Below are 14,165 nucleotides of genomic sequence, written 5' to 3'. Positions count from 1 at the left end.
CTTCCCTCCTCTTTTGTTCTCTTCAGACCCTCCCATTTTTTCCGGCCCAACTGAACCCCACCTCTTCCAAGAAATCTTTACTCTTTCAAATGCAAAAGCCTCCTTTTTGGGTCCCACCACATTGGTCATTGGTCGGCCCACACCACTTAGCCATAGTTATACATTGACTTGCATTAATCTCTCCCCTCTGCCTGGCTGCGGCTTCTTTCCCTGTCTGCGGAGGCTCACACTCGGCAGCCATCCTGCAGAAGCCAGAGATCATTTCGGGCCCTCAAAATGTGACCATCTGGCCTGACCTTGTCAGTGGCGTCCCACCCCCAAGCTCTGCTGAGGAAGGGGAGGCAGCAGAGCCTCAGAGGGAGCCCTCCCCCAGCCACCATCCCTGGCTTCCGGGAAACCTTGCTCCTGCTAAAGTTTACATAGCAGTTAATCATCTGGGCTTCAACAATGGGCTCTGCTCATCCTGGGACATGGAAAAATGGGATTTGGTTTGTCATTCACATTGGGAGGCTTCTAGAGATAAAAAGAAATCCTCTGTGCCTGGCTATTTAAAGAGACACAGGGAGGGCTAGGGGCCCTTCCACCCTCTGCCTTCACACGGAAGAGCCGTGGAGGTTAGATCAATGTTTTCCTTTTTCTCACTGCACCAGGGCTACCCACCCTTCTCCCAGAACGTACGCCAAGGGCCCAGGCCTGGCAGCCGCCTCCTCCATCCCTGGCGAGGCTGTGATGGAAGAACACTGAACGGGCACTCAGGCACCCAGGTCCCAGAGCGATCAGGGCTCCCCAGTGATCCTAGGTAGGTGATGGGCACGGCCAGGTGATCTCTAAGTTTCCCTCTACTTCGAGCTGCCTAGAGGTGCCATGCCATCTGTCAACCTCCCCATCAGCAGTGTGCGCCCATCGCAGTGTGGCTGGAAGGTCAAGGGTGCTAATACACGATGTGCCTGGCCTGGAACAAAGGCTATGTGGGTGTGACCACCCCCACGGCTAAGAGTCTGACCCAGAACTGACAAGCGCCCTCTATTTAGGGAATGCGGCTCTTCCTCCTCTGGTCCTGGCAGGGTATGGGGAAGAGACTGGACCCTGTGGCCACCATGGAGAACAAAACGGGGTCCTGGGGTCAGCAGGCACTGACCGCTTAGACCATGGGCAGGCCACTTAATCGAGCAGGTTCTTGTCTTGACTTGAGGGCCACTGCTACCTGTAAAAGGCTAAAACTTTGCATAGAATGTATCCACTGTTTTGATTCATTTCCCTGTAGGTGGGGGAAAAAAGCCTATAGAACAAAAATGCTGAAACACAGAAAGTGACAGTTCTTTTATTTTGCTAGCTGAGGGGAAAGTTATAAAATACAACAGACAACACAGAGCCTTACAACTTCCTTGGATAGGCAATGAACACAGAGATGAACAATGACCAGGTAACAAACACAGGGATACAGACATGTAAACAAGACAGAACTTCCAGAGAAAGTTATTTTATACATTACAACTTCCAGAATACAGCAGCTCTTGCAGGCTCTAAAGTAAAATGAAGCAAGACTCTTCCAAAACCATCCACACACATTCAGAGCTTTGTCAGAGAAGGCCCCCTCCCGCATCCCAGGCTGTGTGGATGCTGCAGGAGAGGCCAAGGCTGGGTCCACCTGGGCTTTGGCTTTGCAGGGGGGCTCCACCTGCTCTGTGCTCTCTTTAATGAGTTTGCCTTCTCATTCTTTGGCAGACTAGCTCCAGCCCCTGCCTGTCTCTCCCTTTTGACCCACAGCCCTTTCCTGTTCTTAGTAGGAAACCCAGGTAAAGCCAGGGGAGCCTGGCCGAGTCCTTCTAATGGAGCAGGGGTGCAGGGGTGGCTCCCTCCTCAGAGGCTCAAGGGCCAACCCTGTCGTTAGAAAAACAGCAAAAAGGCTACAAAGATAACTGGTTAACCATCTCATACTGTTCTCCCTCCAGAAGCTTCTGATGTGTTTGGTTATTACTCTGTCCCATTTTTTTTTCTCCTGTCCTAGGGTTTTTGACTCAGCCAGGAAAGAGCAGACCTCGCAGCCTGGCCCTGCACTCTTCTTGTTACTGCCGGCGGTGGACCCCTGGGCGCATCACAGACTCATCACCCCACCACTGGTCTTAGCCCCACGGCCCCAGCCAGACAAACCCTCGACCTCTGGAATGGTGAGTTGTTCTGCCCATGGTCTGTCATCAGGAGGCCAGGGGGCTCTTGGTCACTCGGAGGCTGGCCTTGAAAGGATGTAAGAAGGAGGCAGAATTCCAAGGAGGGAAGGGCAGAAGCTGTGATGGGCTGACCCGTCAGGAGGAGAGAACGGGGCGCAGTGCACCCTCCCCCAGGGCTGGAGGGAAGTCTTCGATTAAATATCTCGGGAAAGATGAGGGTGGGTGAGGGCGGCCACCCCACAGCCGAGGCACAGGGGAGGTGTGAAATGTCCAGGATAAATAGAACTGCATGGGGAGGAGAAAAGCCAGCTCCATCCTCTCTTAAAAGCAGTCGCCATCGGCACCAAAAATATATTAATATCTGTACACTTGTCATCTTTTTAAAAAAGAAATAAAACCTCCTTGGCACCAGTAGTTGACTTCTTAAAAATGAGGTGATATGTGGCAAGGCCTCCTGTGTACGCACGTCCACGGCTGTGCACACGCACGTGCATCTCCCTGTCAACGAGCAGAGCCCTGTAGCCCTGAGCAAGAGGAACACAGCCGGGGGGGCCATCGCTAGCTCCTCCATCGCTGGTGTTTGCCGGGGTGTCCTTTGTAAGGGCACCCGACTGCCATCCACGGGGAACCAGCTGCCCCTGCCCTGGGGCTTCAGAGGCGAGGGACAAGAGAATCACCTTCCCGTACCTCGTCTGGGAAGAAGTCCTATCTTTGGACTCAGCTGCTCCACAGGGAAGGCAGTCCCGGCCTCGCCCTGCCCCACATGGCTGCCCAGGCTCAGAGCAGCCTCTGCCCAAAGACACCAGTGCAAATACAAACAGAGGTCAGTAGTGCCAGCCTGAGCGAGCACGCGTGGCCAGCTCCAGGCCTGTCCTGGGTGCTCCGGCAGGAAGCCGCAGAGGGCGGGCTGGCGGGGCAGCGAGGAGGCGCCCCCACCCTCTCGGGGCGCCGCCGCTCAGACGTGGTGGGCGCCCTGCAGCAGGGAGGTGACGGTGTTCTGCAGGGCCACGGCCACCTTCTTGGAGGTCTTGCGCAGCAGCGGGCTGTCGGGGTGGTGCTCCTTGAGGTGGAGGACGTGGCCCTCCTGGCTCTCGGACGTGCAGCCGCACTCCTCGCACACGTACAGCTTGGCCCGCCGCTCCTTGTATGCGTACTTCTGCTGCACACCGTGGATCTTCTTGAGGTGGGACTCCAGAGAGCAGCGCTGCGTGAAGGCCTTGTCACACAGGCTGCACTTGTAGGGCCGCACACCTGCAAGGTGGGTAGCGCGGGCATCAGGGACCCAGCTCTGGGGCACAGGAGCCCCAGCTCCCCAGGGGCCCGAGGGAGGGGAGAAGGATGTCTGCCCCGAACACCCCGGCCCCCCGCCATAGCCACGCGGCTGCTGGGCCTCGCCGCCGGGCGGGCCCCTCTCACCTGTGTGGGTGCGCACATGCCTCTTGAGGTCGAAGGTGTCGTTGAAGCCCTTCCCGCAGTAAGTGCAGAGATGCCTCTTGACGTCATTGTGGCACTTCATGTGGCGGTTCAGCATGCGCTGGTAGGTGAAGGCCTTCTGGCAGATGTGGCAGGTGAAGAGGTCTCCGCTGGGACCGTCCCCCAGCGTTACCTGTGGGCGAGGGCGGTGTGTGTGACAGACACCCAGGAGCTGGGGCTGCAGGTGGCAGATCGGGAAGACGCACCGCGCCAGCCCCCAGCCCCGAGGAGGGGCGCTGCCCACCCAGGGGCCACACCTCTGGGCCGCTGGCTCCCAGAGATGGGGTGGTGGGGCCGGAAGCCGCCTTGGGTCCTTGGTCAGCCTCCTGTTGCTCGGTCAGCCTCCTGTCGGGCTCCTGAGTCCCTCTGCAAGGCCCTTCTTTGCCGTCTCTAAAGACAGGCGGCCAGCTCCCGACAGAAAGAGGGCAACTCTCCCTGGCAGAAAGCCCCCCTTCGCTGAGCCCAGGCGTCCCCTAGCTGCTGCTCAGTTCTCAGTCTGCGCCTCAGGATGGGGAAGGTTCCACAACGTGGTCGTGGTCTCCGCGCCGCCCTCCCAGGCTGAGGCCGCTGGGGGCCTGGAGCTCCCTCACCTCATGGGCCAGCCCAGCCCCGGCTTCTTGAGCCTGACATGGTCTCGTCTGGGTCCCTTTACCACCCTGATGACTCTCTTTATAAAGGTTTCTCATTTTCATGGTAACTGTGCAACACCTCAGATCTGTTCAGAAGTGGAGACGTGGTCTCCGGGCCCTACCTCTAAACGCTCAGAGGTTGCTTGTGCTTTGTGGTGGCCTTGTCACTGGCCACGCCGCCTGAGCTCCCCGGGCCCGAGGTGCCCCGCTGTCACCCATACCGCCTGGCCCTGTGCTGCTCCTGGCACTGGGTAAAGGCCGTGTTGCTCACTGAGCAAGCTGTTTGGGGTCAGGACTCACGTCTCTGCCTCATCTACGGTCCCGCGCCCTCTGCTTTCCCTCCACGTGCTCCCTAGCTGCTGGGGCTCAAGGGCTGGGAGGAGAGGCCCTCGGGGATTGGGGTGCCGTGTCAGCTCCCCTGTCAGCCGCCTAGCACATTTCCTGGTGATTCCCGGCGGGTTACAACACCTGGCCTCCATGGGTGAGAGAGGAGGATTAGCCTTTCCCTGACAGTTTTCTCCGGTCTCTTGGCTCACAGGAAGCTCCATGAGAGCCCTTCCACGAGATCACCACTGGCAGGTGCTTCCAGGTTCCAGAACTTTCAGGAATGCAGGCCTTGTGCTCCTGGAAAGCAGGGCCATTTCCGCCACCCTGTGCTTCTTCCTGCCTTGGCTGCTGAACCCGGGTTCACCAGGCCCCGCCCCAGATGCAAGGCCCTGGGTTGGAAGTGTACACTTCAAGGCAGAGACTGCTGGGCACATGCCTCAGGGGACAGCTGACCACCGAGCAGACCCCAGACCTCACTCTTGAGGCGGCAGAGACAGGGGCCAGGCGCTCACGCCTCCCCGCTTTTCCAACGACTTCTGTGTAAGGGCTGCCTCCCCTCAAGGCCAAAAACAAAACTAAACAACCCCCACAAAGGACTCCAAAGGGCTGGACATCTCTCCAACCTCACTGCTTCTCCCCAACGCATGGCATTCTCACTTCAGACTTACTTTTCTTTCTCACCCTGTCTATGCCCCGGGGAGGTTCACATCTGTAGAAATCTGGACCCAGATCCAAAGCCAGTCTGCCTAATCTCATTTGGGCCACGTCTCGTGGGCAGGACCCATGTGGACCCACGTGCCCCTGGGCCTCAGGGACACTGTGAGGATCAGTACCTTCATCTTGGTGCGCAGAAAGCCATGGTCTCTGCTCTGCGGGCCTGCCAGGCGGCTCATGTCTTCGGAGGGCAGCTGGGCCACCACGCAGGGCCCGGGGGTCACACTATAGCTGGAGTTCCGAAGGCTCATGTCCAAAGCCAGGGGGCAAGAAGGGGGTTCGGCCACCGAGGGCTCTGGTTCCTGGTAGGGCTGTGGCGGGCAGAAGCCCAGGCTGACTGCGAAGAGAAGAGCAGCCAGGTGAAGGGCTTGGAGGAGAAAAGGGGACTCTGTGGGGTTTCAGGAGGGCTCCCTGGCAGTGAGCTGGCTAGAACCGTGAGCCGCTGTCCCGCCCCTCGCAGGCATGTGGCAGAGCAGGGCTGCCCCCAGCCCACTGCCCGCCACACCTCCCTCCCACCCCATTAAGGTAATTACAGGTGACGCCAGCCAAGCGCCACGGCCCACAGGCCTGCCCGCTGAGTAATTTGTGTCTTAGCGGAACTGGGAGGACCGAACCTGCGCTACCAATTATTCCTCCCGAGTTGTCTGCCGGCCCCACCTGGGCCAGTCCCCGTGGATTCCAGGTCTCATCCACGCTCCCGCAGGGACAAAGCGCACCACGGGAGGCCCGGGGTCCCGGGACTCATCACGGCCCCAGAAGGTCCCGGTGGTCAGGGCCACTCAGGGCCTCTCCTCCAGGCAGATTCAGCTGCTGGTTGTGGGGAACTGGGTGGTCCTAACCCCGCCCTCCTTTGGGCCAGTCTGTCCCTCACACTGCGGCTGTTTGGGGCTCCAGGCTCCCCACTCCCGCTGGCCCAGCCTGGCAGGCAGACAGGTGGGCGGGGCCGAGCAGGGAGGAGGTCAGGGAGCAGCAGGTGGATGTGGCCTAACAGTCTCCTGGGCAGCCTGCCTGCCTGTGACGCAAGCCTCCCCCGCAGCAGGGACCGCTCCTCACCGCTCCAAGCTCAGTTCACGGTGGCGCCTAGAGGGCCTGGGCTCCCCCCCGGGCAGTGACACCAGCGACAGCAAGCAGACACCTCACACACGGGGGCTTGGACCCCATCCCGACTAGAGAGGAGGGGAGGTCTCCCGAGTGACAAAGACGAGTCTCACACCCCCAGAGCCGAGGCAAACAATCTAATGTTTCAACTTAGTGTTTTTCCCCCAGAGAGGCTAAGCTAGGAACATTCTCCAAGCCTCAGAAGGAAAACTCAAGAGGGGCACAGGGAGGAAAGGATGAGTGGGCTTCCGGGAGGGGACTTAGGAGGTGGACTTAGGATTTCAGAGCTATGAACAGATCCCCTGCACCACTGCCCCCTGGCCGGTGAGACAGTGGATGGGGACACAAGGAGGGGCGGCCCCGGCAAGACGCAGTGGGAGAGGCTGGAGGCGGAGGGCTGGGACCCGAGGGGGCGGAGGACACACTGATGGAGGAGAGGCAGCTGTGGAGGCACCCCAGTTTCGGGAGAGGCCCCGGCTCTCGCCCCCTCAAAGTACAACAAAGGTCTGACGGGGGAAGAATGTGCTTGCCCGACACCCAAACCCGTTTGACACCCAAACCCGTTCGGCTGGCACTGGCGCCGTCTGTCTGTCCGTTCGGGGATTCTAATGAGCCACCTCATTCTGGGAGTTGATTCACCAGCGCCTGGCCCCGGCCTGGCCTCTCTCCAAGCTCTGGGCAGCTGGACGTCAGGCCAGAGCTCTCAGGGGTCCCCCCAGTCTTCCCACAGGGACGGGGGCTGCTGAGGGCAGGCGTGTCTGAGAGCTGGCAGCTTCAGCTGATGCCAGCTTACGTGGCTATTGGAGATCCTGCCTGGGAACTCAAAGCTGGATGACAATTTCCATTTTTCAATCCAGGTAGAGATAAACAGGAACCTCTACCCTCTCTATCTTTCAGTATCGGGTAGCGTTAGCGAGGCTCCCCAGCGCTGGAGCCGGGCCACACCGCCTGCACACGGAGGAGTGACTGCAGGTAAGGGTTAACCGGTTTGCACCCCAGTAAGTTATCATCCTTGGCTCCCTTGCACCAGCGGGGTGGGGGTGGGGGGTCCGAGGCCAGGGTTCTGAGATCTCAGCCCGTTTGGGGAGAGACCAGTGCCTGCCTCTCTCATTCCACAGAAACCCCAAAATGATGGTGCCAGGGAGCCGGGGACAGGGAGCGGGCCTGCCTGGCCCGCTTCCGTGCGGCTTCTACCCCAAGCCAGGGGCAGGTGAGGCCATCAGGGTGGGGTGCTCGCTTCCTCCTGCCCACCCAGCCAAACCTGCCTTCCCGCCACCCCGAGGAGCGTGTCCACTCGCCCGCGAGCCGCTCCTGTGGCTGGGTGTCACTGAGTCGCAGGAAGCAGAACTGGTTGGGTCCTGCCGGTGCTGCTCTCTGTCCCCTAATTAGACGTTTCCGGCAAGGTGGCGGCCGCTGTGGCTACTCATCGCCCGCCCACAGCTGAGGAGCGTGGCCAGGCCACGCCAGCCGGGTCCTCTCCCCGCAGCCTCAGGCGTTCGAGGGCTCCCCTTCTGTCTGCCCAGCTTGCCTCCACCTGGATGAGGGGTTCAGAGCAGCTCCCCCTGCCCCCCCAAAAGGCCTTCTCCCCACTCCTCGGCCTTCAGCAAGTCCCTCAAGCTCCTGGCCCAAATACCAGACAGGGTGCTGGGTCCTCCCCATCCAAAGCCTCAGGCCAGGGCCGGGCTCTCTGGGCAGAGCAGCCGAAGGAGGCGTGAGGACACCCAGCCTCCGCCTCCCAGAGGCTGGGGCTGCACCGACCTGGAAGGGGGTCGGGGCTCAGCTCAGCCCTGAACCGGGGCGGAGCACAGCCCCGGCTCCTGTCAGGCGGCCTTGCACCCTCATCGGGAAGGGCACGGTCCCCGTACCCGTCTCCTCCCGCCCCCAGGTCAGTTTCTTCAAAGGAAGCCAGTGAAGCCAACCGCCCGAGGTGGGCAGCCCTGGAAACACAACGGGCCATCTCTCAGCCTGTGGTTCCCATCCTGTGAACGCCAAGTGTTCCCCTCAGACAGGACCTTCCCCCCTCCGCCAACGGTTTTTCATACCGAGTCCACAGCGCTGGTCACCCGGCACACCCCAGCCCTCACGCCCGGGCAGACGCCGCAGGACTGGGCAGCATTTGCGTGCTGCCCACCCTCCCTCCCGGGGCAGCACCGGGAGCCCCCTGTGGGAGGCCACGCTACCCCAGCTGAGAGTGAACAGAGTTAAAGAGGAAGCCTGACGTCACCAATGGCCACACTCTGCTCCTGTCCTCCCTGTGCCCAGAGGACTCGTCCTCACCTGCTCTCTTTCTGGGACAAACAGTCTGGCAGGATTCTGCCTCAGGTCACCCAAGCGAGGGACAAAGATTCAGGGCAGCTTGGGTGATGGCACCCCGTGAGACAGCCAGGGAGCCCACTGAGCCCACCCTTCCCACCCATGGGCTGGCTGCCTACCTTCCCAGCCTTGCTCCATGGAGACCTCACTGCCAACCCTTCCCAGGAATTAGAATAATTACCATCAGAGGCATAATCGCGCCCCAGCTCCACTCCATCCCACCCCAACACGTGTACGCTGGGGCCCCAAGCTGACTTTTTCAGGCTTCCTATCTCGGCTGGCCCGGAAAGAGAGCTGCCCAGCAACCCACATGGCCTCGTCAGAGCCAGGCTGGGGAAGCTCCAGGCCCCCACCTCAGCCTGGCTGCCTCCCTGGGGAGGGCACGTGCTGGGGAATTGGCAGAAGGGCCCACAGATGCTGTGTCCCAAGCTGGGGAGAGGGCAGAGGCCCCCGGATGCTCATGGCTGGCGCGTGTCCTTCAGCTTCCAGGCTGGGTCGGCCCCTCCAGGTCCGTCCCAGCCTTTGGCTATTCCTCTCAGCAGGGGCCAGGAGGACCCCCGCTTTATCCTCGTTCCTCTCTGTTCCTGGGGCTTCCTCTTTGGTCCAGGAGATGGAATTTAGCTCCTGGGTACAGGTGCCTGAGTTCATCCTCAAGAAACCAGCAGCCCTCCCACAGTCAGTACTGACACAGCAGGAGAAATGCCAGGGAGATGGAGGCCAGGGGGGCCCAAAGAAAGGGCTTCTTAACCATGAGCCCTTTCAATGCTCCCAGCAGGAGTGGCACCGTCTCCCACCCCCATGGCCTTCCAGCCCCTGTGCCCACCTCTGGGCCTTTCCCTCAGCTTTGGGGGGAGACTGAGGCCAGGGGACTGAGGGTGGGAAGCCTTTAAAATTGTGCCTCAGAGAAGATGCTGGAGTGCTGGTCAGCCTGGGGCCCTGGAGTCACAACTGCCAGGCCAGGGGCCAGAGCCTTCAGCCAGTAAAGCCGTTCTTTGCAGGCATTCTTTGCTGCTCTGAGGGTCTCAGAGGACTGGGGTGGGAAGGTCAGACCTCAAACGCTTCGTTCCCCAGCCCTCCCAGTGCCTCTCCCGGGGGGACCGGACGGGGTCAATGCTTAGCTGGTCACAATGTGCTGAGTCGGTGGGGTGGGGTGAAGGAAACGTGCCCAGCCGGCTCCTGGGGTCATGGTCCGCTGGTGATGGAATGGCCCAGTCAGGGGACAGGCCACCACAAAACACACTCCCCACTCTCCTGCCATCTGAGGCGCCCGAGCGGAGCCCGAGAACATTCGCTTTCTCATTTCCAAAAACTGTGGGAAAGCTAGTGGGCCACATGGTTTTGAGGGGCAAAAGTCAGTTCTTTGACTTCTACTCTTGGCTTGACCCCACAGGACTTTGCCTGGCAAATTCTCACCTGCATCTCCAGGTCAGACCCCACCCTACGTCCAGGGTGGTCCTGCAGGCTGAGCAGCTCCCCTCACCTGGACAGCAGCAGCAGGTGGCACAGACATCCAGATGCCCTCCTCCGCACCTGCTGGGCCTGTCCCTGGGTGTAGGTACCCCCGCCCCCCACCGCCACTCCCACCATGGCCACCAGAACTGCGGTGGGGAAAACCACTAGGACACAAGGCAGCCAACGATTTGAACAAGCGGAATTTCTTTGTCCTTTGTAAAAGTCACCACATGATCTGTTACTGATTGGGATGTGAAATAAAACTAAAAATAACAGCACACTGAGTCTCAAGCAAGGCTCCGCTCACCTTTAACACAGTCCAAGTTCGGTTTATCAGATCCCAAGGAGCAGCTAAGCAGTAAGTCAAACACAGGTGAGGGAGGAGCAGGAGCAAGGAAGGGGGCCCATGGCCCTCACCCTCACCCCTTCCGGACCTGAAACACCATCAACTCCCTGGGGAACTTGGAGAAGCAAGAAACCGCACAGAGAATCCTGGGCCTGCTCACTTCCCTTGATGTCTCAGTTTCCCCACTGGGATCATCAGGGCTTGGAACATTCTCTCGTCTTAAGGAGGCTGTAGACAGGGGCCAAGGAGCTTGAGCCAAGGCTAAGCTGTGAAACACCCTGCCAGCACCCTAGGTCATAGGATCCTCATATCGCTCAGGCCACCGTTCCACTCACTGTCTCCAACCATGCATTCAGGAGAGAAACTGAGGCAAGAGCCCTCACAGGGCCCCTCACCGCCCTCATTTCGCCACTTTCCTACAAGGCCTGGGGCGGTGCCGGGGAGCCTGCAGATCAAGGGTCAAAGTCGGTTGGTTAATTACAACCTCTCCCCCCTTGGAGGCGCTGGGCAGGGTGTTCAGCGCATCCCCTGCCCCACCCCCCAGGCCTGGGGAGGGGGAGTTCCGAAGGAAACCGGCTCGCTCCCGACCAAAGATTCTGTTGGGGGTGGGGCGGACAGAAGACTAATAAGGAAGATGCCGCCGGGGCAAGAAACAACTAGGTTTACTCATTCCAAGTTGACTCCGACGCTGTCAAGGCGTCTTCCGAAAATAAACTGGCTGCCCCAGCTTCCCCCGGGCTGGTCCCTGGCTGTGGGATGGGTTCTTTAAACCCCCTTTCAGCTCACTGGTGTCCTCTTCGAGGCTGAAGGAGGCGCGTTTCTAACCGAGGTGAGACCCGATCCCACCTTTGTCTTAAGGGCTGGTGGGATGCAGCCGGGCGCCTTCCCGGCCGTCTGGCGTTCCCCACGGCTGGGGGGCTCCCTGCCTGCCCGACCCCCATGGGGACCTTCTGGCCACCCGTGTTGTGGGGGAAACGGAGAGAGCAATGAAGGTGGCCTACGCTCTGGGTCTTCTCTTGCATTTGCACAAACCTCAGCCCAAACTCCAGCTCGCTCCCGGCCCCCCCAAAGTGACACCGCTCCAGTGCCCTCCGCCCGCCTCATAAAAGCCCCGGCTTTCTGGATTTACGACGCGAGAGTGGAGGGTCGCCGGGGCGGTGACACCCCGTTGCCTCCCCTGCGCAGCGGCTCGGGCCGGTGGAGGGGAGGGCGGCCCCACGCGGGCCCGCGCGCCCCCGCCGGGGCCTGGGAACCGCTGTCCCCCCGCGCCCACCCCGCCCCCACATGGCCGCTCCTTCCGCCCGCCCTGCCCTCCCCTCCCCCCGGCGCCCGGGGTCGGCCGCGCCCGCGCGGGCTAACGGGGCCGCGGCCGCTTAAACATTAAATCGAGCGCCGCTGCTGCTCCGGCCGCCGGGCTCCGCGCCACGGCGCCCCGCACGCCGGCCGCTCGACGGGGCCCGGCGTCCTCTCAGCGGCGCGGGGCTCGGGGCGCGCTGGCCGGGCGCCTCACCTGGCACGTAGATCTCGCCGCGCTCCTCGTCGGGGAGCTCGCTCCAGTTCCTCTTGCACGTGGAGACGCACGGCTTCTTTACCAGAAACGCTCGGGGCATCTTCGAACCCTCCTCGCGCGGCACGGGCCGCTTCCGCAACTAGAGCCGGAGTCGTCCCACCTTTCCCAGGCCGGGCTGGAGGCGGGCGGGGGGTGGCTGGGGGTGGGGAGGGGGGCAGGTCGGAGAAGAAGTAGCCAAAGCGCCCCGCGTTCCGTTCCGCCGGGAGGCCGTGCCACGCCGGGACGGCGCGCGCCCGTTTCAGCTCGGTGGAGCTGTTGCGTCCTCCGGTCCCAATGAGGTCCCCTGCAGCCAGGTGCAGCGGGCGGCGGGGAAGCGTCTCCCGGCGCGACTGGCGTTCCTCGCGGCCGCTCGCGGAGTCTTAAAGTGCTAGCCGGCCGGACGGGTTCACGCTTTATTGGCTCGCGGCGGTGTGTGTTGGTGGCTGGGGCGGGGAGGGGGTGATCGAGCTAATTAGCTTGGAGTGGCCCGGGGAGCGACGGCGCATGCGTTGGGAAATAACGGTGACAACCCACCTATTTGTTACCTGTCGAACCGGTTTCCATTCCGCTGCCGGTGAGGTGGCCTCGCGGCCTGGGCGGGGTGGCCGGGCGGGGGCGGGAGCAGGGCACCCGGCTGCCGGGCCGGCCCGGTTGCCGCCCAGCGGGAGGGCTAGCGTTCGCCAACCGGAGTTTCGGAGAGAGAGAGCCGACGAGCAGGGGAGGGGAAGGGGCAACGTTATCCGGCGCTCGCACGCTCCGCCGGTGATGAAGTGAAACTCGCCCGACGGGGCCCGGCGCGCCCCGGGCGCCTGGGGAGGCGCGAAGCCGTCGGGCGAGACTGGGCGGCCCGGCCCACACTTGTTGAACCGGGCCTGGGCCCAGGCGGCCCCGGGTCTCAAAGGCTTGGCTGAGCAATTCGTGGCTCAGCCCAGAGGTATTGGCTGGTTGCCGGCTCCGTGCGGAATGGCACGCGGGGCCGCAGGAGCGCGCAGGCGGGTGGACCCGCAGGCCAGGCCGCGCCGGCCGCAATACAAAGCGGAGAGCACCCGCCGGGCCCGGGGCCGCCGAGAGCCCGCCTTTCCGCCGGGCAGGTGTGGAAGGCTTCGTGGAGGAAGGGTCATTTTAAACCGCTCTGAGTTCGCCGCCTTCCCGAAAGACCCCAGCGCCTTAGCCATTGGGGCTTACCCCGCGCCCCACCCCCAAAGCCCTCGTCTTTGTCCCAGATGGCCCTATTTCGGATGCAGCAAGACTGGGGGGGGGGGGGCGCGGATGGTGGAAGACCAGCTTCCTTCGCCTGGCTGCAGCTACGGCAGGCAAAGAGCTTGTGTCCTACCCTGGGCTCCGGTTCAGCCTGGGACCCCTCACTCCAACCATTCACCATGCCCTGCCCAGTCCCCAGGCCCAGCCTCCTGGAGGGAGCCCCCCGCCCTCCTCAGAAGCACCTGGTGGGCCCCGTGAGGCACAGTAACTGTGATGCTTGGGCCACTGGGCTTCTCTTACCAGCTGACTAGTAAGGGCACGGATGGGACCCCTTCCTCTTTTAGCTCCCCTCACTTCCGCCATGTAAAATAAACTAATATTTCAGAGTCCCGGCCACACACACACCTTTCTCACATATTAAATGTTTGCTGAGACAGATTAGGAGGAAATGAATCTGATAAATGAATTCACACAGTTCAAAAGTCAGGAGTCAGAAAAGGAGCAGCCTGCCTATGGTGGACTTTCAGGCATGTAGTGGAAGAAGGTAGTTGAAAGAGGGAGGTTCCAGAGGCCCTTAACATACCCCCACAGGACTTCTGCAGAGCACACCCTGGGTGGGTGGGGAAAGGGTGGACTTAGGGGCCAGATGGGCCTCCTCCTCTCTACCTTCCGGGAACGCAGGAGTCTGGCTGGTGGAGGAGCTTTCCTTTCCAGCCTGTATTGTCCGTGACCTGAGAATCCCTTGTCTACGTCCTGGGGCTGTGTTGAGGATGGTGTGAGATCTGGCAGGGGCATTAATGTTTGCCCCCTTGCCCCTCCTTTCCCAAGACTGTGCCTCCCACAGCCCACACTTACCTTGTCAACCATCCACTCTTAGCCTGGACTCTTACCCTGGA

At 61.4% G+C, this 14,165-nt stretch overlaps 1 protein-coding gene across 4 annotated transcripts; it reads right to left on the bottom strand.

The window, feature by feature from the left end:
- Positions 1–1,305: 1,305 nt before the first annotated feature.
- On the bottom strand, positions 1,306–12,899 carry OVOL1 (ovo like transcriptional repressor 1). 4 transcript variants are annotated; one of them, XM_069566265.1, is made up of 5 exons: positions 12,604–12,899; positions 12,031–12,512; positions 5,431–5,648; positions 3,585–3,774; positions 1,306–3,419 (listed from the first exon to the last, which is right to left on the bottom strand). In XM_069566265.1, the coding sequence occupies exons 2-5, from the start codon at positions 12,128–12,130 to the stop codon at positions 3,124–3,126; spliced, it is 804 nt and encodes a 267-aa protein (XP_069422366.1). In that variant the 5' UTR covers positions 12,131–12,512; positions 12,604–12,899; the 3' UTR covers positions 1,306–3,123. The 4 variants fall into 4 exon arrangements, with proteins under 4 accessions (XP_069422366.1, XP_069422368.1, XP_069422367.1 ...); XM_069566267.1 differs by having other exon boundaries at positions 12,615–12,645; XM_069566266.1 differs by having other exon boundaries at positions 12,031–12,670.
- Between the last annotated feature and the right edge of the window lie 1,266 nt (positions 12,900–14,165).

The sequence above is a fragment of the Ovis canadensis genome, chromosome 21, assembly GCF_042477335.2.
Source record: "Ovis canadensis isolate MfBH-ARS-UI-01 breed Bighorn chromosome 21, ARS-UI_OviCan_v2, whole genome shotgun sequence".
Lineage (NCBI taxonomy): Eukaryota > Metazoa > Chordata > Mammalia > Artiodactyla > Bovidae > Ovis > Ovis canadensis.
This window is presented reverse-complemented; position numbering and strand designations above follow the sequence as displayed.

Bases quoted from the DNA above. Each gene is read 5' to 3' on its own strand.
- OVOL1 (XM_069566265.1), bottom strand. From the start codon at position 12,130: ATGCCCCGAGCGTTTCTGGTAAAGAAGCCGTGCGTCTCCACGTGCAAG. The intron at 5,649-12,030 runs GTGAGGCGCCCG...TTCTCTTCGCAG, and splicing joins CGGCGAGATCTACGTGCCAG to TCAGCCTGGGCTTCTGCCCG. The intron at 3,775-5,430 runs GTACTGATCCTC...CCTCGCCCACAG, and splicing joins TTCTGCGCACCAAGATGAAG to GTAACGCTGGGGGACGGTCC.